General features: G+C 43.2%; 1 protein-coding gene across 13 annotated transcripts; it reads left to right on the top strand.

The window, feature by feature from the left end:
• Positions 1-3,844: 3,844 nt before the first annotated feature.
• elavl3 (ELAV like neuron-specific RNA binding protein 3) lies at positions 3,845-22,373 on the top strand. 13 transcript variants are annotated; one of them, XM_044050555.1, is made up of 8 exons: positions 3,845-4,363; positions 10,825-11,044; positions 11,400-11,503; positions 14,173-14,326; positions 14,448-14,673; positions 15,145-15,198; positions 15,612-15,650; positions 16,493-22,373. In XM_044050555.1, the coding sequence occupies exons 1-8, from the start codon at positions 4,355-4,357 to the stop codon at positions 16,818-16,820; spliced, it is 1,134 nt and encodes a 377-aa protein (XP_043906490.1). In that variant the 5' UTR covers positions 3,845-4,354; the 3' UTR covers positions 16,821-22,373. The 13 variants fall into 13 exon arrangements, with proteins under 13 accessions (XP_043906490.1, XP_043906480.1, XP_043906487.1 ...); XM_044050545.1 differs by having other exon boundaries at positions 16,472-22,373; XM_044050547.1 differs by having other exon boundaries at positions 3,846-4,343; positions 14,445-14,673; positions 16,472-22,373.
• Positions 22,374-22,701: the final 328 nt, after the last annotated feature.

Genomic DNA, 22,701 nt, shown 5'->3' with positions numbered 1-22,701 from the left:
CGATGTGAACTGTGATGTAACCGACACAAACAAAATTGGAGAAGGAAGACAACAGAAACAGGGGGAGGGGTTAATATTTTGTTTATCATGTACTTTGTTTGCTCCGTCGAACAATCTCATCATTTATTTAAAATAATGACACTAGGAAATATTTGGGAGCTACCTACATTCATGGCTAACGGTTAGACGATGAATGCGAGTCATAGCACTGCACTGGAGATGATACAGGAACTTAAGCCAGTGGTATACTTCTGAAGTGCGCGTTGCATATTACGGACCCTGGTATATTAGCACGTCACAGTCCTATAGTATCCCACCGTACCATTGGGTGGTCCGACCAGGGCTGATTTTGCAGATTCTCACTGGAGGAAAAGCAGTTTAAGCCTGGGTTTGAACTGGTTTTTGCCTGGTATAACTTGGGTAAACTGTGTGTTTCTTCCTTCTGGCACCAAAGGAACATTCCACAATATGCCAAGAGAAAAGGACCTCCGAAACAAAGCCCCCTAATCAGAAGTAGCAGAGGAGCTCTTAAGAATAAGAAAATAAGCAGTGGAATAACAAAAAGGCTTTTAAGCAAAACCTATGCTTGATCCTTTGATTCAGTAATGTGCAATTGGGCGCTTCAAATGCCCTCTTACCCCACAGGAGGATTCAGCTGCCCGTGCTACAAACCAGGGCTCTAATGAGGGGCCACAATTAAGGCCATTTATTCACATTAAGTGTGAACTGTAAGTGGAGCTGCAGTCAGTTGACAGACCTGGGCGCCTTTGTGTCAGAAGAGCCGCTTTTATTCGGCAAACAAAGCCGGGAAAAAACACAAGCACCTAATGACCGAATCTTGCCGTCTCCTCTCAGACGTTCATGCGCACCACCAGAAACACACACACACACACACTCTTTTTCATCCCTCAAAACTGACTCAAAGGCTGAGTTGAGTCACTGCCTGACAGAACGGTGGGGGCGGGGTTAGGACAGACTGACAGTGGGGCTCCATCTCTATCCTCTTATTAACGCTTAACGAGTGCTTTCCTCATGCAATATTCATCCGCGCTAATATCATCCCAGCTCCGAGTCGAGCTCGCTACTTATGTAAGGCAATTATGTAAAAATATCAGACAGGAGCCCGTGTTCAGAGTCTGACTGTGAGAGAACTGCAGGACAGTGACAGAGAGGGCGTAGAGTGACAGGGCGGGGAGTCGCGCCCGGTACCCAAACCGAGGAGAGTCGAGTAGAGTCGAGGAGAGTCGAGTAGAGCTAGAACCGTGTGACGGAAAAGCGCCAAAAGGTTAGTACACATTGAGGAGATGAGTCATTTCTGTGTCCTGAAGTGCGTCTTCATCTCCATCAAACGGCAGGTGACCACTGTCAATAATGCAGTTTCCTCCCTCGCACCACATCTGTCCTCAGAGCCAGAGACATCCGAGGACTCATCAAGGTCAGATAGGGAGAGCAGAGCGGAGCAGGGTAAGTCGTAGGGCTGTCACTTGCTTTTAATGCAAAATTAAGATATCTTTCAAATTGGAGTGGAGGGATGTCAATCTAGTTTTATTTCAAACTGCACAGCCTAGAAGCACAGAAGACCAGTAGTCCTCTTGGGGACCAAAATCTAACATCCTAATATCGCAGAATCTTATTTTTTGAGGACCTGGTTAAGTTTAGAGCCAAGATTTGAATTTTGTTTAGGTTAAGGTAAGGGATAAGGCTTTGTTTAGGCTGTTCAAATGAATGAAAGGCATTAAGAGTCCTTAAAGCACTAACCTTGTAATATTGTAACCCATTTTTTGGGAAAAGTGACAGCCCTAATACCTAGGGTTGAGTTCCTTTTGACTCACGTTGTTTTAATGTGAACAGAGAAGATCAAATATTCCTTACTGTTTTCTATATTTGGATTCGTTACCATGATGATGATGATGATGATGCCAGATACTCGGAACGTTATCAGCTGATCTGCCAGGAATGTGCTGGAAAAACAATTGTCTGTCAGCATGGGAAACCTAGTGAAGTATATTTTGAGCGGGGCCTTCATTCTCATCTCTCCACCTTCACAGGCGGCACATTGGAACCATAAAGGTGCCAATTAAGGTGAAGAGATGTCTAATGTGAATTCTGAGTGAGTGAGACAGTCACAAACTGCTTCACCTCTGTGGAACAGTGGCTGAGCAGGTCGTCTTTCAACCCTAAGGTTAGGGTTAAATCCCCATTTAAATCGTGTTTGGTAAGGGATGTATCTTTTGCGTTAATATAATAATATCAAAATAACCGACCCCAACCGCTCCGTCCCTGATAAAAATCACGCGGTACGGTCACAACTGTCAGTGCCTTCAGTTTATTCTCATACAAACTTGACGTCTTGATGTCTCGACCTTTTTGCGAGCTGCTGGATGCCCTCAATTGTTGCCTTTGGTGTCGCGCTTGACGGTATGACGTCACACTACGTGGACGCCCAGGCACAGCCCACAGTCCCAGCCTACCGTTCTCAAAACGCAAAGGACTTTACCATTCCAAACCGAACTCGGATCACGCCTGAGATAACTGGCGACAAACCAGGCTCAGGCCAGAGCCAGACAGGTTTTCCAGGAGGTCGTGTCCAAATTTAAGAGGATTGTATACTGTATACTGTAAATACAGTATATATACATATATATATATAAAGAGAGAGATTTTAATTTGACACAAGAGCAGAAATCTCCCTCGTCATCGCACTTCCTTCCAGACATCCACAAAATAAACATACACTGATTTACGTACTACCCACCCACCCACCACGCAACGCAAACTCCCCCCCCAGGTCAAGGCCCTATGGGGGTCTGCACAGAAATAGGTCATTTGTCACACATGATGTCCCGGGGCAGGGGATGCATTATAGATGAGCCCAAACAGCATGTCTCAGTGAGCACTCGCCACACAGCCAGGGACAGAGGAGGGAGCAGCAGGAGGCGGGCAGAACTCCTCAGGAACAGGATACGTATGGCATGTCATAAAGTGAGACAAAAATCACTGCGGGCCATATTTCAGGAGGGGTGGGGTGGGATTTCTTCGCCCCGACAAGGGAAAAGAAATCATTCAATACAGTCTGATGAGAGCTACAGCAGCACCTCTCTCAACTTTCCACTGAATGGATATATATATATATATAAGTATGTATGTATGTAAGAGTCCGGGGGGTGGGGGCATCTAATTTGTTATTCTCATGTCTGCACCTGACCCTATAGCTCACCATCTGCCTGACATGAGAGGTCCAGAAATCAGCCAATCAGTCGTCCCTTTACATGGATTTGAGGCTTTGTTTTCACAGCCCAATTATTGAATATTTTTGTGTCATTCTGTCATTCTGTGATTTTCCAGCAGAGAATGTGAAAACACAGAAAAGTCTTACGTTCCCAGCCCTTTTTATTTTCAAAGACAAAAGACCCCGAGGAGAAGCAAAGTTGTTTGCTGTGGTTTCAAAAAAAAATGAGAACAACCAACGTAGGAAAAAGGGAAAAGGGGCTGTGCTTGTAGGGGAGACATGTCCACTGTCTTCTGCTGCACCCATCTGTTCTCAAAGTGCAGGTGGAGCCCTATTCACTCTGCTCTGCATGTGTATGTGTGTGTGAAGAGGGGGGCAGGAAGAAAGGAAGGGCAGCGAGAAGGAGGGAGTGGAGACATGGAAGGGCAGGGATGGAAAAAGAGAAAAGAGGGAGGGAGTAAAGGAGGAGGAGGAGGAGGGGGCTCTTGGTGATCTCTCCTGAAGGGGATAATGGGCGAGGAGCGCATTGCAATGGCTGCCATGTAGTACCCTCCCTGCACAATTAGCCAATCAGCAGCGTGCTCTGCCAGCCAGGAGGACGCATAAAAGAAGAACATTGCAGCAGAGGCACAGAAGGAGACTGCGAGAGGAGCAGGGAATTACACACACAAAACACAGCAGAACCAGAACTCCCTCCCCTGGACACACCCTGCTGAGGATCACTGCTTCTCTTTTTTTTCCTTTCTTCCTCCTCCTCCACTCTGAATCCATCACCCACGCCACTCGGAGAGAGAACGCTCTCCCTCATCATCATCGTCCTCATCACCACCGCCGCCATCCAGCAGAAAAGCCCCCTTTTCTCCTCCTTTTTTTCACCCTGTAGAGGACACCTACAACCCCACAGGGCTGAGATCCCCTGAAGAAGACTCTGTTTTTTTTTCCTTTTTTTATTTTTTTTACATTTTTTTTCCACTGGGACTCCAAGGCAAAGGGCCGTACTATCATTATTATTGTAATAACTACAATAATTATAATAATCCAGAAAGGCCGAAGAGCACAGACGCCGTCCGAGCTTCAACACCAGTGCAAAGGAGGACCTAGATTTTCTTGAATTGTACGTCAAGAATGGTTACTGTACGTATGACTCCATATTTTCTTTTATAGATGTTTGTGATGATGCAGCAGCAGCAGCAGCAGCAGCAGCGGCTACAGTCTCTTTGTGGTGGATCTGTTGTTCACACACATGTGTCATAGAGCTCCGGTCACATCTGAAATACCTTCAGTAGAGAGGAATATGATAGAAAAAAGAGCTTTACCGGCCAAAACATGGAGTGTCTGTGTGAGGGTGAGTGGGTCCAGTGTGCAGTGCCATGTTATAGTGATTTATGGCCAGCATTAGCAGGCTCATACTGAGTGATGCGCCATGCCCCGGCTCAGCCTTCAGCCTGCAGTCAAGCATCCTCCTGCCATTTTAGACGAAGCACTCACACGCTTCATATTCTATAGCAATCACAGCCTTCTCAGTGTCGCAGCCGTGAATTTATACATATATATGTATGTTTGCTGTAACGGTGCAGGAGTGAGGATGTGAGGAATTTCCGCAGGATTATTGTGATGGAAAGGCGACATGGGGATGAGGATGAGGAGGAAGATTTGGTTTCTTTTGGCACAAGGATGCTGGAGTCAGGATTCTTTTCTTTTCCTTTATAGGAGATACAAATATGTGATGCTTTGGAGGCTGAAGTGCTCATATATACATATACATATATATATATACAGCATATGTACAGCGTGAGGAGGAGGAGAAGAAGAAGGAAAAAGAGTCACTCTGGGGGAGAGGGAGGAACGATTACGCATCCATTGGTTTGCGTAGAATCAGACAAAGTCCGAATTCCTCGGGGGTTCTCGAGCAACAATGAGCTGCAAATCTCGGAGGCCTCCACGCGCACGCACGCACGCACGCATACACACGCGCGCGCGCACGTCTCCATTTTCCTCCAGACTTGACTCCAGCGCGACAAGATGGCCATGCGTGCGCGCATTGCGCGTGTCGGTGCGCGGTGGTGGAAAAGTGGAGAGGAAGGAAGGGAGGAAGGGAGGGAGGAAGGGAGGAAGGAAGCGGTGGTGGTACATTAGCGTTTGCCGGACTGGGCGTGTCTCTGCTGGACCGTGAGGACCAGAGCGAGGCCTTGTTGTTGGAGGAGCCGCTTCCTCCACCTGCTCCACCAGCAGCAAAAAAAAAAATATACACACATTCTTGAATTAATTATTGAAGCCAGGGTATAAATAATAAAAACCTGGAGTCACAGACAGGTGCTTAAAAAATCAATCTGCAAAACAAAAGACTGAAAGAGATCACCTCCTCCTCCCCAAAAAAAAGAAAAAACTACACATTTAATTCTGAAATGATGACAAAATACAGACTGTTCTGTGACTAAGAATAGTGGGAGCACGACATGAATTATTGAACCCAGAGAAAGTGGAAGGACGTGAGTCACCCACGACCAAGAATAACTTTAAGATTTAAGAAAAAGAAAAAGACACAGTATTGCTGAGGAGAAAAATCGTCACCTTCAGTTTCCTCCTTTTTCCTCCTCGCAGCTCATCCTTTATACACCTATTGTCCCTCACACACGCACAGGAGCTCCACATGGTCCGCAGTCCTCCATGTATTCCTGTAAATACCGCAGTGCCAAGCAAATAAAAGCGTCGAGTCAGATAACCTTTAACAATCCAAGGACAAGGACAGTCAGCGCGAGGCCATCACTGTGAACCGTGCAGGCTAAACAGTGGGATTGATCACAAACACCTTCATTTATAATCTCTCTATATAAAATAAAATAGCCCAGAATTTATTTGATTAATTATCTCTTTGTGTTGTGCTTCTTTTAAAATCTTAAAGGTCATTTTTGAGGTTTTTATTTATTCATTCTTTCTTTATTTATTTTTAGAACTAAGGAAAAATAAAAATAAAACAAACGCATTAAATGTAACCATCAGCTACAAAATAAGTCAAATAAATGAAATGAAACTGTTAATTCCCCTTTTCTTACAATAACCTTTTTAAGGGAGCACATATATATCTATATAGAGAGAGGGTGTAGTTATATATTCTAAAACTATATTTTCATTTCATTTTTTTCCTTGATAATTCAAATTCCCTGTGCGGTTTGACTCCAAAAAACGCTTGATTTACTATTTTCTACATGACAAAATCTATGTTTTTCCTCCATTCATCCACTCATTCATTCATTTATTTATCTAAACCCTTTAATTTAATGCTAATTATTTTGGCTTTGAGATGGCAACTGTAACAGCCATTGTTCCCGGAGAGAGAGAGAGAGAGGGAGGAAAGAGAGAGAGTCCTGCAGCCCTCGGCCTCAACACAAAGCGCCACTGTTTACATTAATATTCATAGTGCTGCCAGAGAGAGAGAGGGGAGAGAGGCATGGAGAGAGAGAGGGAGGGAGAGCGTGTGTGTGTGAGAGAGAGAGAGATAGAGAGAGAGAGAGAGAGAAGAGGAGGAACGGGTGGCTCTTTTGTTTGGTCGCTTCAATACGTTTATTCAGCAAAAAAAAAAAAGGTTCCACGATGAATGCCTGCAGAGCTCACAAGTCAGAGAGAGGAAAATAAACAGAAATGAAAGGATGAATGAATGAATGAATGAATGAATAAGTCAAAGAGGATGAAATTATTGTATGTTTGAATGAAAAGGTTTTAAATCTGTACATGAAAAATAATAACTTATAACAAATGAGATGGAACGGTTGTGTGTTGACTGTGGCCTTAGTACGGAGGAGACAGTGTAACCGGATGAAAGCCACTCCCTTTTTCAGCACGCTGGATAGCGCCCTGCCTGCTGCTGCTGCTGCTGCTGCTCACAGCCTTTCACACTCTCACATCTTCATCCTCACCATCATCATCCTTAGTACGCAGCCTTTCTACAAATCTTTATCTTTATTTATTTTATAAAAAACTAAAGTCGGAGACTGTGTGTGTGTGTGTGTGTGTGTGTGTGTGACTCCTGTCGCCCTGTTGTTTTACAGCTGCCACCGTGATCCTTTAAGCTGCAGAGAGAGTGTGCCTAATGCCCTTTGTCTGGGATAATCCCGTAATCTGTGTTATTTAGGAGGCTCATTTACACTCCGAGACGAGCGTTTTGTTTTGATTCAAGCATCATCTCGAAAAAAAAAAAACAGAATAACATAAAGAAAATCTTTATAGACAAGGTTTTTTTAATATCTGTCCAAAAATAAGATGAAATAACTTGTGTTTAAAGCCACTTATTATCATAGACTATTCTTACTTTAATTATAAGTATGTTTATAATCAAATCAACTCATGTATGTAAGTTTGGAAGATATAAATGATACTAAATGTGCCTGAGCAACGGCGAAAACATCACTCTTGTGATATATAGACAAATGTGATATTATTTTGAATAAATTAGTCTTGTGGCAACTGGCAAACATGAAACTAATAGTAAATTAAAAAATATCTAAGTGGAATCTATTTTAAATAAATAAAGTGCAACTATTTTGAATAGTTACCTATTCTTACCTTAATTATAATTATGCGTATAATGAATTTAACTCATGTATGTAAGTTTTGAAGATTACAAAAAGGAGGAATAGAAGCAATCCGAATAACTACAAACAAATAGAAAATATCACTCTTATTTAAATAAATGTTATTATTTTTGGAATAAAGAACTCTTGTGGCAACTGGAAAACTAAGAAACATCCCATGTATGGAAGTTCTGAAGATAAAAAAAATAAATCTGAATGACTATAAACTGATAATGAGACTAAAATGTGGCTGAGAAACAGAAAACATCACTGTAACACAAATAAATGTTATTATTGTGGCAACAGGCAAACGTGTAATCTCTGAGGCGATATTTAAAAACGTGTATCTATTTTGAATTGAAGTGAAATTATCCCCCGAGTTAAAGTCACCTGGAAGCGTTGGACAACTTTAAACAACTTCACCTTCCATTGTGAAGAGAAATAATGTAACGTTGAGTTGAGTTGACATTTTGCTCCGGTGACAGTCGTCTTTGTTGTGAATAAAACCGCGCTGACATTTTGAGCGTATGCTCCTCTTATTTGGAGCAGAAAGGGAACGTGGGGGAAGCTGTGTTTATAAACACGAAGCTGAGGCAGAGAAACACTGAGTCGTGTGATGTTTTTGTAATTGTATTAGTGTTGTACAGTGTAGGTGGCTGCATGTGCTTGGCAGTGGAGGCAGGGCGCTCGCTTTCTTCTTGTTTCTCTTTTGCGTGCGAGTCTGGGGGTCATGTGCTTGGCGGTGCGTGGTGGTGGAGGCGGGGCTTCTGTTTGCGTGCAAGTCTGGAACCATGTGAAGGCGATGATGCTGAAGCACAGCATTAAATATTGAAGGATGTGGGGGTGTATCTCACTGAACCACTGAAATAGAAACTAAAAATGCTGATTTTCAGTCTTATTAGTCACTTAAGAAGACATATGTTGACATAGAAGGGGGTAATGATGTGCAACTGCATGCAAAGTCACCCTGGGGTCAATATTTAAATCTTAGATCTCCTATAGATTTAAAGCCTATAGCTGTGATTATTCATGCTTGTGTCGACTCATTCACATCGCAGTAATTAGGTTAGTGCATATCAAACCTCGACGACAACTTCATTCCGTTTCTGTTGTTTGACGTGCGTCATAAAATACCTGCGCGTCGCTGCTTGTGTCAGCCGTTCTCATTTACTCGGTGAATTATGTAACTTCACATTTGTTCTTCGCTGGGGAAGCAAAGCGTGTTCCGTTGTCGTTGCTGTGCTACGTTAGGTTATTATTTTCACTCAGAATGCTTTTTGTCATATTCGGGCCACGTTCGGACGCATCACATCACATCACAATAGCACAATATTCTCGAGGTCATAAAAAAACACGAGGCGTTTTAGCTGTGGTCAAACACTTCACGCACAACAAGGACTGTGATTCCACATCATGTCGTGTGTGTGTGTGTGTGTAAATGTTTGCGTCTATCTCTGTTGTTATTATTATTATTATTGTTATTATTGTTGTTGTTGTTATCACACGGAGGGAAATACAGAGCGAGACAAACACACACACTGAGCTCAAAGAAACAATGCACGTCTTTGAGGGGCTGTTACCTGGGCAACGAGAGTCGAGGTGAGGCTCAAAGCGAAACAGCAGGTTACAGAGACGGAGGGGGGTTGGGGGGGTTGGGGGGTGTGGCGACGACAAGGCAGGTTAGACGGCTCCGTTCGTGAAGAGCAGCACGGATTTCTGGTGATGCAAGAGAACAACAGTAGAAAATCGTGTCATTCTACTTTACCACAACAGGCATGTTTTTACTCAACACAATCCAATAAGTGACCCAGTCTCCACCAAAATAGGGGATTCCGTGAATACAAATTTAGAAATAATTCTTATATGACTCATTCATTAAGTCAATTTCTTTCCCTATTTTTTTTTTTTTTGCCTTGTACAACATTAAAGTCCTGAGAGCGTAGATAAGACTCATTCAGCACTATTGACACACTATTGGTGATGTGCTACAGCTCAAACCCACTAACTGACACAGTAATTGTCACTTTGTCCCAACAAGTGCACATTAAGACACTTAAACGGCTGGTGGGGAACTGAAAATGCAGCACAGACGCGACAGAAGCGAGCTGCAAATGTAGATGATTACGTCAAATATTTGACATGGAAACCTGATTCAACGCGTGCATCATAAAGTAGGATAGAGACAGAGACACTTTATATTCCAGAGATGTTCAAAGAGCAGGAGACAATCAGTGCAGCATTGACCTCACGACCCGTTTAACTTCATTTCTGTGTCCTCCACTTGGAGCAAAAACAGATTCAGAGACAAGATAATGATGAATTAGAGGGGGAAAGAAACTGGAGCAGGAAGTTGCTTCTTTTTCTTCCCTCTGACCAAACAGATGTTCCTTCAGAATCCCTGGTGGAACCACAGTCTGTCTTACTCCACTTTTACAGAAATAAAGGTCACTTGACCACAAAGAGAAACCATACCAAGACCAGGAGTACAAACGTGTAATCCCCCAAAATTGCCTTCCCATCATTGTGATGATCTTTGTTTATTGCAGAACCAAATCCTTTTAACCACTGCCACTCTCGCTCTTTGTCCGTCACGTCAAAGCCCAGCCACACTTAACTCCCCCCATCAACCCTCTCTCCCCCTTCTTCTCCTCCCCCCCGCCTCACATACCACCAGGGCTACTATCCATCCCCGTGTAATGATGTAATGGTGTTTGACCCTGGAAGAGAGTTGGGGGAGGGGGGGAGGAAGGAAAAAAAAAAGGGACTGTGACATCTGCAGGACCAGCGGCAGGGAGCGAGAGATAGGGCAAAAATGGGGGGGGGGAGACAAATTAGACCCTGAATCCATCTCCATTTCAGCAGTGCTGATTCCTAACCTTTGCCTCAGACAGTGACAGAGTGGACAGCCTGTGCACCATACATCTCATTTGTCTGTGTGTTGTAGTAAAAGTTAAACAGCAGATATTTATATCACAACGCTGCCCGTGCTCTCGGGAATTCTGGATCTAAGTCCTCCCTCTTCCTCAGCAGATAATCAGCACCATGGAAACCCAGGTGTCCAACGGTCCCAGCGGAACCAGTATGCCAAACGGTCCAGTCATCAGCACCAACGGCTCCACGGACGACAGCAAGACCAACCTGATCGTCAACTACCTGCCGCAGAACATGACCCAGGAGGAGTTCAAGAGCTTGTTCGGCAGCATCGGCGAGATCGAGTCCTGCAAACTGGTGCGAGACAAGATAACAGGTACGAGACTTTGTCCACATCATTAGTCTGTCCAACTGGGGTTTGTAATAGAATGAAAAGTTAATGTGAATATTTGAAATTATAATAAAACCACAAAGTAGCAGCAGCTTCAGTCATTTAAGGTTGAAGAGGTTACTTGAATGCACCTTGAGGCTCCTCCTCTAAGGTCAACAGGCAGTAGATCCCACAGAAATGACGATTTATCGGGGTCCTTGAATGCATCTCGTTAGCTCAACACGTCCATCTCTCATGTGCTAGAGTTTAGATTATTTGACGAATATTCCCGTTCAATATTTGATGTCTTTGCTTGAAATAAATGCTCAGCAAAACTGTTCCCACTTCCTTGTTTCTCCAGGTCAGAGTTTGGGATACGGGTTTGTAAACTATGTGGATCCAAATGATGCGGACAAGGCCATCAACACACTCAACGGTCTCAAACTACAGACTAAAACAATCAAGGTGAGCACTCTTGGTTTCTTTATTTCTCCTGCTTCTCGACTGCGGCGTGTTTGACAAAAAAGAAAAGGAAGTGGTGATTTTGTCAAGGGTGGGGAGGGAGGTGGTGACAGACGTGGCAGAGGGAGGGGAGGAGGGGCAGGAGGAGGCAGAAGGTGGCTAGAACAAAGGCAGCGAGAAGGGAAAGAAAAGGGTGAAAGGAGAAGGAGAGAGTGGAGGTCAGAAAGCAAGGGGCGGGCGGCACGCAGAGGTTATTGTGATGGAAATGTAATTAGGGAGCCTGGCTGCGGCACACGAGGGTCAGTCCAGGTTACCCCATCTGCCTCCGATCGAGGCTAATTAGGGGGTTCTTTGTCCCGGAATCAGATGAGAGGGGAAAGTAGAAGAAGAGGAGGAGGAGGCTGATTCCTCCTCTCTCACCCCCAGACCTGATCAAAGAAGATCAAAGATGGACAGAGAAAAAACTGCAGGACGGAGAAATCGGAGCAGGTGTTTGCTAACAACAGCTGGACGGTAGATTTGACTTATGACTCATCAAACGAGACGAGCTGGACGCAGACAAAATACTGACCCTAACCCACAAATACTCAAAATGAATTGTACACAATAGTGACTCATACTAGTAACCATATTATTATATTATTATAACCTTTATTTAATCAGGAAAAGTCTTTTACAAACGATTCTTGGGCTATTCCAGGAAACTCCAGGAAACAAAATAACAATTAACAGTAAGAGCTGCAACTAAGGGTTATTTTCGATCAGTTTTTATTTGGATTTCTTTGTTACATGGAGAAAAATCCCAGAGCTCCTTTTTATTATAGGTAAAAAAAAACAAACGCAAATGTATTCATTGATTTTCAAAATGGTCTACCATTACTGACGTAACTGATATTCATCAGACGTCAATAGATGCATCAAAATATCAAAATATGCATCATATCAGTGGGATTTACAGCCAGATTCACATTCAAAGTGAACTTAATTTAATCGTAGATGTTTAATATCTCAGGGAAATTTCTTCTGCGAAAGATTCAGCTGTTCTTGTGAGTGATTCTGAAATGACAGAGCTGTAGAGTGACAAGATTAAGAAGTAAAATTAATTAAAATTAGAGAGCGGGAGGGAGAAGAGAGGTGGAATTATACTTATACACGTTTCTATACACAGATCTCTCTGTCTATAATTAACTTAACAACATTTAAAAATAACTCCTGAAGCCAAGACCACAGTTTTATCTTCCTGATTTTGATTTTGCCAGACGCTTCAACAGAGACAGGATGTAAGGCTGTGAAGGAGGGAGTGTGTGGGGTGGTGGGGGGTCAACAGTAGATGGGTGGGGGGTTGCTCGGAGAACAGAATGCCAATGACAGGATTAGAGGCCATATGGGCTTCAGGCACCATCTGTACTGTGGGAGCGACAGGGAGAGGGTTAATTATAGGGCAGCCTCTGCTCCCCGAACACAGCAACTCCCCTCTGACTCGGCCAGAACACCCTAATCACTGCAGCACACCATCCCTCCTGCTTCACACAGTCTGTCTGTCTGTCCGTCTGTGGACACAAAGACACTGGTGCAAAATCACAACACCTGTATTCGTCTGAAAGAGGATATGCCGTCGTAGTGACACGGCCGCCTTTGTTCACGCGCACAAAAAATGAATATGTGACTATGCACTGTAAGCGTCGTGGTGGTGCGCACAGAAGTGCTGGAGGAGTCTTGTGATGCACTCACATTGTTTGCTGTTTTGCCAGTGGAGCCGTTTTCTCCCGAGAGACGGAGACAAAGGAGGGAGGCAGGATGGGGAGGGCAGCTCGGCCTATCTCACTCACACAACACTCTCGCTCTGTGTCTCCATCACACGCAAACACAGCACGCACAACAATGAACGCACCCAACTGCACTATCTATCCACCCCACACACACACACACACGTGTTCACATGCTCCCGTGAACACAATAACAAGAACATGTGCACGGCTTTTACGATCACTCAGTTATTCCTTGGCACTAAAACTGGAGACAAAATCTTTTTGAAAGAAAACCGCAAGAGAGATAAACACAGACTTACCCCAAAAAAAAATGGACTAATTAAGTCACTGGTGAATTCAAGGAAGATTGTACAGACTAAAACCAACGCTGATGATCACTATCAGTCTGAGTAACAGTGACAGCGTCATTGCAGCTTAGTGTGAGCTTAAACACACTGATTAAATCCACAGATAGCACACAGAGAGAGAGAGAGAGGAGAGAGAGAGGGGAGAGAGAGAGAGAGAGAGAGGAGAGAGAGGAGAGTTTGGTTTGTGTCATTTTGTGGGTGAATACGGAGGAATCGGTAGAAGTCGAACTCCGGCTTCTTAGACCTGGTCTTTCTTCACTTGAATTATTTGTTTTTTGGTCTTTTCTATTTCTCACACTAGGGCTGCAACCCGCCGTTATTATCACAATCGAGTACTCGTGTGGTAAAATGTTGATCAGAGTTTCCTAAACCTCGACATGACGACGTTCTCAGATGTTTTGTTTTGTCCACGGAGCAACAAAAGTAGATCTGATAGATCTGGTCTGATAGTTTTGCCTCACAGAGTCTGTTTTCAACTTCAAACGTCACAAAGGTCAAACCGAGGCATACGAACATCAACGAAATGAACAAAGCATTTGTTTTATTTGTGTTTTAGGTATCTTACGCTCGACCAAGCTCAGCGTCCATTCGTGACGCCAACCTTTATGTAAGTGGACTCCCCAAGACCATGAGCCAGAAAGACATGGAGCAGCTGTTCTCCCAATACGGCCGCATCATCACATCCCGCATCCTAGTGGACCAGGTTACAGGTATAGCCTTAATTCACTCCTCCAGCCGACACTCGTTAGAACAGGACGAACTCGCCTCAGCTCAGCTCAACCCAGTGATGCCAAGGTAGTAACATTGGTCTGTTCTTGTCAATCGGAGCAGGCATATCACGAGGAGTGGGCTTCATCCGGTTTGACAAGCGCAACGAGGCGGAGGAGGCCATCAAAGGTCTGAACGGACAGAAGCCTCTGGGCGCCGCCGAGCCAATCACTGTCAAGTTCGCAAACAACCCCAGCCAGAAGACGGGCCAGGCCTTACTGACTCAGCTGTACCAGACTGCTGCGCGCCGCTACACGGGGCCCCTGCACCACCAGACTCAGCGTTTCAGGTACTGAACCTTTAATGGACCGCGCCGAGAGTGTCCGTCACTAACCCGAACCCGTTAGTCTGTGCAAGAATACTGTTTCAAGACCCAGTCGCAGGTTAAATTACTGTGCCCTTCAAATTTAAAAACTGCAGTGAGTGTTGAGTGTGCCAGCCTTTTGTTGTTTCATTGTTACCTGACTATCGCGACTGAGTCTTTAAAAGCTTTTTTCTCATAATAATCCAGCCTCAAGTGAAGAGCTAGTAGTAAATATTCAAGAACAGCTCAGCAGACGAAGTCGCACAAACCAACAAACAGCAAATGTGGTGCTCTAATTCAAAACAGTCCAAAAACAAACCATATTATTATTATGTTACGTTCATTAACATAAAGTGTTCCTTTGATTAAATATTGTCACAGTAAAGGAGGGAATGGCCGTGTGTCATTGTCCTCCTCCTTCTCACTCTCTCTCTCTGACTTTCTCTTAAACTGCAGCGTGATCCCTTCACTCGGAAAGGGACCAGATCCAAATAACAGCTCAAAACCAATGTAAGAGACCAGATTTTATCAAGAATTATTTACAAGGATAAAAGACATTTTGATTTCAGAAGGATTACACAGTGCCACGTACGACTTAGACGCATGACGGGATTGTCCACGTTTGAGTCATTTTTAAATGGTAGGTTAGAATGGTCACTGGGTGTAAGACAAATATTAAAGGGGAACCTTTAAGCCTCGACAACACGAAATTCAGTATATCACAGGATGATTTGACAAGCCATCAGATTGAGAGGGTTGGTGGGTGGGTGTTTTTGTTTTTGGGGGAGGGACTGCAATGCAGTGAAGGATGCCCTCTGGAGGCCAGCTGGTGAAGGAGCTACATGTTAACTGACAGCCCCCACTTCCCTGTCGAGCTCATAACTAACTTCTGCATCCCCTTCATTCTCCCTCTTGCGTTGCAGACTCGACAATTTACTAAACGCCAGCTACGGAGTCAAGAGGTAAATGCCAAAGGTGTACTTCTCAAAAGCATCCATGCCAAAATAAAACCCTCAAACAAAGTGCCCCGGAATACCGCCTGCTGACTTCACCTGGAAAATTAGATAATGGCCATAATTCTTAACGTCCACTGCCCATTTTAACCACGTCACAGACGCAGCCCAGACAACCAAAGCCTATATGGAACTGCAATAAGCAATGATGCAGCCTCCTTAGCAGCAGGGTATTCTGGCATGGCTTTGTTTAACATTTTCGTTCCGTTTGTTTTACTTAATAGAAGTAATTTATGTATGTATTTATTTATGAACTAACATTCAGTTTCAGTTGCTTTAATGTCCCCTTTTTTTCACCAGCATGGACATACCAGATTCCGTTTTTGCGTCTTCTCTGTTTGCTCCAGTTTTTCGTATGATTTGATTCCTGATTTGCTTTTCATCCCTCTCTAGGTTTCTGTGTTTCGTTTCGATACTGTGATTTCTGTTGAACATTGTGATTCATGTGGTTTTAATTCTTCCAGAGGCTTTGGTCAGCAGACAAAAAACACGCAGATTGTGGGGGTGGTTTTCCTTTTCCTTTTCTTTTCTTTTTTTTTGTCTGTGTCTCAGGGCATTCAGTGTCATTTGTATGGTAACAGGTAGTTTGGAGCCACAGCCGGGCCCACATATTTATCTACTTACTGTGCAGCACAGAGGAAGGAGTTGGAGTCCCTCGACTCCATACCCAGCTACAAGCTTTTATCAATTCTAACAGAACAAACGCCCATAAGAGACATTGTGTAGAGCAGTGACTGCTGTGTTGAACTTCAGAATGACACCCATGGTAGTTCTCCTGCTCTCTTCCCCAGATTCTCGCCCATCACCATCGACAGCATGACCAGCCTGGCCGGGGTCAACCTCACCGGTCCCACCGGCGCCGGCTGGTGCATCTTTGTGTACAACCTGTCCCCCGAGGCGGACGAGAGCGTCCTGTGGCAGCTCTTTGGGCCCTTCGGCGCCGTCACCAACGTCAAGGTCATCCGTGACTTCACCACCAACAAATGTAAGGGCTTTGGCTTCGTCACCATGACCAACTACGACGAGGCCGCCATGGCCATTGCCAGCCTTAACGGCTACCGCCTGGGTGATCGCGTGCTGCAGGTTTCTTTCAAAACCAGCAAGCAGCACAAGGCCTGAGGGAGAGAGAGAGCGCGGCCGCTGGCACCAGCTCCTTTGACCTGCAGGGGGAGCCACCTGAGCTCCCTGTGCCATCAACTCTACATGGGCCTGGACTGAGTCTCTCTCTGACACATTCTCACACAAATTCATAATATATTATTGCAAACACAGACATACAGATAATCACACACATATCCAGACATGAGCATATATACACACACACACACACACGTCAGAGTTTCAAACAAAAACACACTAGTGGAGTTTTTCTTTTCTCTTTACACAACATGCTAGTCCTTCCCAATATATTTGCCTGGATTGAATTAGAAGAGGGCACGTAGCCGGTTTGTTGGGTCGGGGGCGAGCGCTATCTATTTAGGAAGACAGTCTAACGAATGTGACAGAGAATGTGTACGGAGTGCTTTGATTGAATTCAGGCAAATAACGACAACCGACGAACAAAAGAAAGCGATCAAAAAAAATAATTTAAATGAACGAATATGTGCAATTTAACCCAAACTCTTACCCCCCCCACCATCTCTCCCACTATCCTGCTGGAGAGGATGTCGTCACTTTTTTTACACTTGGGCATTTTGAATCAGCGATTTTTTTAGATCAAAGAAAAATGAAATTAAAAAACAGTGTTCTCTTATATACGTCTATCAAAAATATAACTATATATTCAATATTTAAGGTGGTTATAATAGCCGAGTATGTAAGCATTTTCTAGAAACTTTGACTACTGTTTCCTGACCTGCATTAGGTGGTGCCTAGCGTTCAAAAAAAGAAAAAAGAAAAAGGCAGTTTCTCTACCCCCCTTTGATTGAGGATAACAGTAATTAATATGGTCACAGAGAAGAGTCGTCCAAAGGCCATGAGAATCACGCTCTCCCTCACAGTCTCACACAATCGTCACTTGCGTATCACAGAAAACACAGTTGAGTAACTAGAAAATACACGCGTTTAGTCCACAGACACACACACACACACAAAGGATATTCTCAAGACGGACTCAACACAGGCAGACTGTCGGTGAACAAAGGCAGTATGTACTCGCATGGCGACGGTGTTCATTAGCGATTCTCTCGTGGGCAAGAGAGCGACGAACTCGAGAGGCAAACGGTTTCACCACAACACAGCCACGTTACAGGGAAAATACCGGTGTCCTTTCACTTTTTGCATCGTTTAAAAAAAATACAAAAACAAATATTGCACCTTTACTGTAACCTCGTCCATGCGCCATTTTCCTTTGCACGGCTTTGTCGGCCATGATTCGGTGAGAGATCCCTTTAACTGACGCGACGACATCAATACATAACGCAAAGCAAGACGTATGAGTTGTTCTCACTGGGCTGCTTTGAATTTGAATGTAACTGCGCTTCAAAAAAAAAAAAAAAGAAGAAGGAAAGATTTGAGCAGATGGAAACAGGAGATTCAGTCATTAAGATCAAAAAAAGTCGAACAACCCACCCATGGACCGAGCAATGGTCTAGACAGGTTTGCACAGATGAGCAAAAACCCAAGAGCACCGGTATTATTCTTCAGTCGAGTGCACACGTACAAGCGCGCTCAGTAAATGAGGTCAAAGTTTTGCATTTCAGCAGAATACGTCAGCTCTCGTGTAACAGTAACGCACAGAGCGGATAAAAACGGGGACTGCGGTCCCCGATGGGCTCAGCGTGGAGTCACACGTGTGAGCAACGATGTGTGGCGACGTTCGAATTATCACGGAAACCTTTGAGGAGACAGATTACCGGGTTCCTCCAGCTTCTCCCTCAGTTTTATTTAAAGCCCCCCCCCCTCTCTATCCGCTTTGAAAGCTTGGTGCCCTCTCAAAAGACGACCGCGAATAAGTGTCACAATTACGTTTATTTGCTTCAGAGCTGTTTGGCGCTACCACGAGAATAGCAGTTCTCAAAATATGTGCGCGGAGAATGATTTATGGCACCCTGATGAAACGTTTAAGGCCATCCCGTCAAGTTGAAATGTCTGTTGAAGACCAGACTTGGAGAGCGAGAGAGAGAGAGAGAGAGAGAGAGCCGTCTTTCACGATCAAGACGTCTGCACATAGACAAATAGATTAAATAGGGTCAACTATATTCAAGACATTTTGCTTTTGCTTTTTCTAAATGACGCTGTGTTAGCCAAAGAGGACGATCTCTTTGAAAGGATTACATTAGAGATAAATCTATTTTTATACATACAAAAGAACAAGACCTTGTGCTGAATTTTTACAGATTCTTAAGCTTGGAAAAATTGGGACATCGCATGGCTTTATTTTGAACCCTCTGAATCTTTCCAGAGCAAGGGGGAAAACAAGCATGCGGTGTTTGGGTGGGGATTTCGGGACGGGGCGAAGGAACATTGTATCTCATACGAAACCTAACCATTCAACCACATCCAAAACAAGTGAAACACATGGAACTAGAACAAATTTGGTGTAAAAAAAAGAAAAAGAAAATAGAATTAAAGAGTTAAGGGTACATCTATACTTCTGAGTGACACCTCTAGTCCTGATATCGTGTACAGTGTGAAGTGAAGTTCTTTGACAGAAGCAGCTCGTAGTCCAGCTGAAAAACACCCAAATTAAGAAAACACAATTAAAAATCCTGAGCGTAGACCACTCAAACAGTTTAACGTGAACATTGAGCATGATTTTGTTTAGCGGAGAGATAGATTGGATTTTTGCCAAAGAATTGCTTTGCAAGTCAGTAGCAAGAAGGATAATAATTAAGACGATCTATATTATTCCCTGAGTATTTGCTGTACAAATCTATGTTATTTATTGAACACGGACCCTCTACGATTTCAGTTATCGTTACTTTTTGAATATCTAAGTTGCGCATATCAGTTTGCATTTGAAAGAAAATCCTACTAACAAACGGCGGCGACGGAAACAGCCGCAAGCATTTGCACACATGTAATTCTAGACAAAAACAGCATATCAGAAATCAGTGTGACAAAAAATCGATAAGCATCCATATCACATAATTCCCCCTTCAACATTTATATCATCTGCTTTGTCTTGTGACCGATTTAATCCTTTAGAACAGAGGTCTCAAACTTGCCCCGCCACTTAAAATCACCTTAAAATCTGCATATTTGATTGGGCCGAGATTACAACCTCTCATTTATGACCGGCACGAGGAGTACACTGGATGTGCGCGCCCCGTCGCGACATACTTGGACCCTGGATTGGTCACCAGTCCATCACAGGGCAGCCAATCATTCACTCTCGCACCTACGGTCAATCTAGAGTGTGTCCAATTTGCTTAATTGCCTCCATATTGCAAGTTTTGGGGACACACACAGGGAGAACTTGCAAACTCCACGCAGAAAGGCGCCAGAAAAACCCGGGGTCTTCATGCTAACCACTACACCAACCGCGTGGCCCACGATGGAATATTGATATTCAATCTACCCTCATTCGAGTTTGAGACCCCTGCTTTAAAACCCATTAACGCCACACTTACTCACACACACGTCACCAATCGGACTCGAAAACCATTTTCACTCTTTTAAGAATACTGTGCGCACGCAGCTGACCGCATCGAGACTCATCAAGCCGTTTTTGGGTTGAGCGATTTGTAGGAGGACCGAGAACTCCGACGAAACCGGTGATAGACGTGAAGAAGAAGAACCGCGCGGGCGCGCCAACAGGCCGCCGCGTTGGGAGCTGTTTACCCCAGCCATGTCCACACAGACCACACCCACAAACCCGAGACCGTCTTTCATACACCAGTCTATACCAAGACCTACACCTAATGTACAGTCGAGAGAGAAATACCATAGGACCGTGGCAGGAAACAGTACTACACTGCTTGAGCAACAACAATAATCATTTAAAATACAAAAAAAAGACAAAAAAACTTTCCTATGGAACAGTAAGTGCAATGTGCTTTGTTTTTATATATTGACTTGAGAACAAATGATATATATTTTTAAAAAAAGAAACTAAACGTCACACTGAAAAGGTTTGCGGAAACGAGCGAAAGGAGCAGAAGATTTAAAAAAAAAGAAAAAAGAAAAAGAAACCATGAGCAGACTCATTCAGAAAATCAAGCAAAACAAGCATCGAGAGCTCTGATCTAGATTCAATCTCCACGATCACTTCCTCAGCCCCGAATTCGTGCTCTGACCATGCAAGCTCAAACAAAGTGCATATTTGATGACTCAACCTCGAAAATTCGACGACCTCGAAAGGAATACTGTCTAATATATCATCAGTTTTTAGCCCATGTCAACTTTCAGATATCATTTTTACTTTCCTGTAATTTATTGATTTCATTTACATATCAAGACTCACTTGTTAAATTAGCGTAATTTGTGTTGTTGATGTTGCCATAGAGAACACACATGGGTCAAAGATTTTGTTTGGTTGCATTGATTGGGTACAGTTTGTTAATTTTTCTTCCATTACTTGATTAGTTGCAGTTTTTACAGTGTATGCAGATTTTAGACTTAGTTAGACTCTTTTTATTTTCAATCAAACTGTGTTCAATTGTGTTTGTAAAAGTCTGTGGTAGCTTTTGTTGCAACATAAAAATAATTTAAACAGAAAAAATTTCAAAATAGCGCCAACAAACTTGTATTATTTGGGCGACTTTAAGCTTGTAGTTTTAACTTATTGTTAACTTAAAAACTATTTATTATGATTATTATTATTATTATTGCCTCGTACAAAGTATGTTTTTGTGTATATTTATGGTTTATTTCGTTCTATTTGCAAGTTTAAAAAAGATTTTAAGTTTGCCAAAATTGTGGTTACACCATTTCCGTTTCTTAAAAAGGGGGACAAATAGAAAAAAACAGCTTTAGAAGTACGATTTGGAAACGTTCTCCATAGTCAAAGAATGCACTGCTATATTTAACTAATTGAAGTGTATAAACATACATGCTGTGTGCTAGATGTTATGCCTTTACTGCCTGTGTTCTGTTTGTCTTGTTAAATGAAAATCTTTTAATTATTTAATCTAATCACAGTCTTGTTTTTTCAACCACTCGGCGAACCCCCTGACACGTGTGTGTATTCAGCCAGCGACGGAGACGTCCCGGGTTTGAAAACGCTCTCAAGATGCTTTCCTGTTTAAGCTGATGGGTTGAATTGTTTTTAAAAAAATGTTATAAAAAAAAAAGGGTAAAAGCTTCGCGATACTGACATCATCTGCATCCAAAATCGATATCAATTTGAGCTCCTGAAACAAAAGATGTGATTCGGAAACCCGGCCAAGAGCTCTGGCAAAGCATAACAGAGCTCAGAAGGGAAAAAAGAAGCTGCAGGAAGGTTTTCTTGGGAGTCTCTAGGGTAGTAAAGGGGCGAGTGGTCCTTCTGTTTCTCAACCAACTGTATTTTGTGTCTATTTATTTAGAAGAGGGGACGCAGTAACTTAGTGATGTTTTTCTTACATTTTCCTGGAATGGTAGAACAAATCAAAAAGGTGAAAATGATCAAAACAGCCCTGCTGACGCCACTGATCGGCGGGGTGGGGGGAAAGAAACACAAAATCTCATACTTCCAAACACGACCAAATGAACAATGTCAAAATTAAAACAAACGAAGAAGAAAAAAAACAAAAAAAACCTTTCAGTTTAGTCTAGGATATTTATTACTGGGATTTCAGCCGAAGACGCTTGAAGACTTTTTCATGGAATTGTTTAATTATTTGTACTTTACATGCCAGAAAAAAATAAAAGTTACAAATATGAGTGACTGGATTTTTTATTATTGGATGTCAAAACAAATATTACTGACCGTGTTTATCATTTTAATGTCGGCTGGTGTGAGGGCACTGGAGTTCATTTACAGAAAAGCAGCAGCTACGTTAAATAATTGTGATTTATTCTGATATGATTTAGTGTTATAATAACTTTATACTATTATGAACATTGAATAATATTA

This window comes from Solea senegalensis, linkage group LG19 (genome assembly GCF_019176455.1).
Source record: "Solea senegalensis isolate Sse05_10M linkage group LG19, IFAPA_SoseM_1, whole genome shotgun sequence".
Lineage (NCBI taxonomy): Eukaryota > Metazoa > Chordata > Actinopteri > Pleuronectiformes > Soleidae > Solea > Solea senegalensis.
Note: the sequence above shows the minus strand (reverse complement) of the source record. Positions and strands in the feature narration are given on the sequence as shown.

Bases quoted from the DNA above. Each gene is read 5' to 3' on its own strand.
- elavl3 (XM_044050542.1), top strand. The intron at 14,674-15,144 runs GTACTGAACCTT...CTTAAACTGCAG, and splicing joins CACCAGACTCAGCGTTTCAG to CGTGATCCCTTCACTCGGAA. The intron at 15,651-16,471 runs GTAAATGCCAAA...CACCCATGGTAG, and splicing joins GCCAGCTACGGAGTCAAGAG to TTCTCCTGCTCTCTTCCCCA.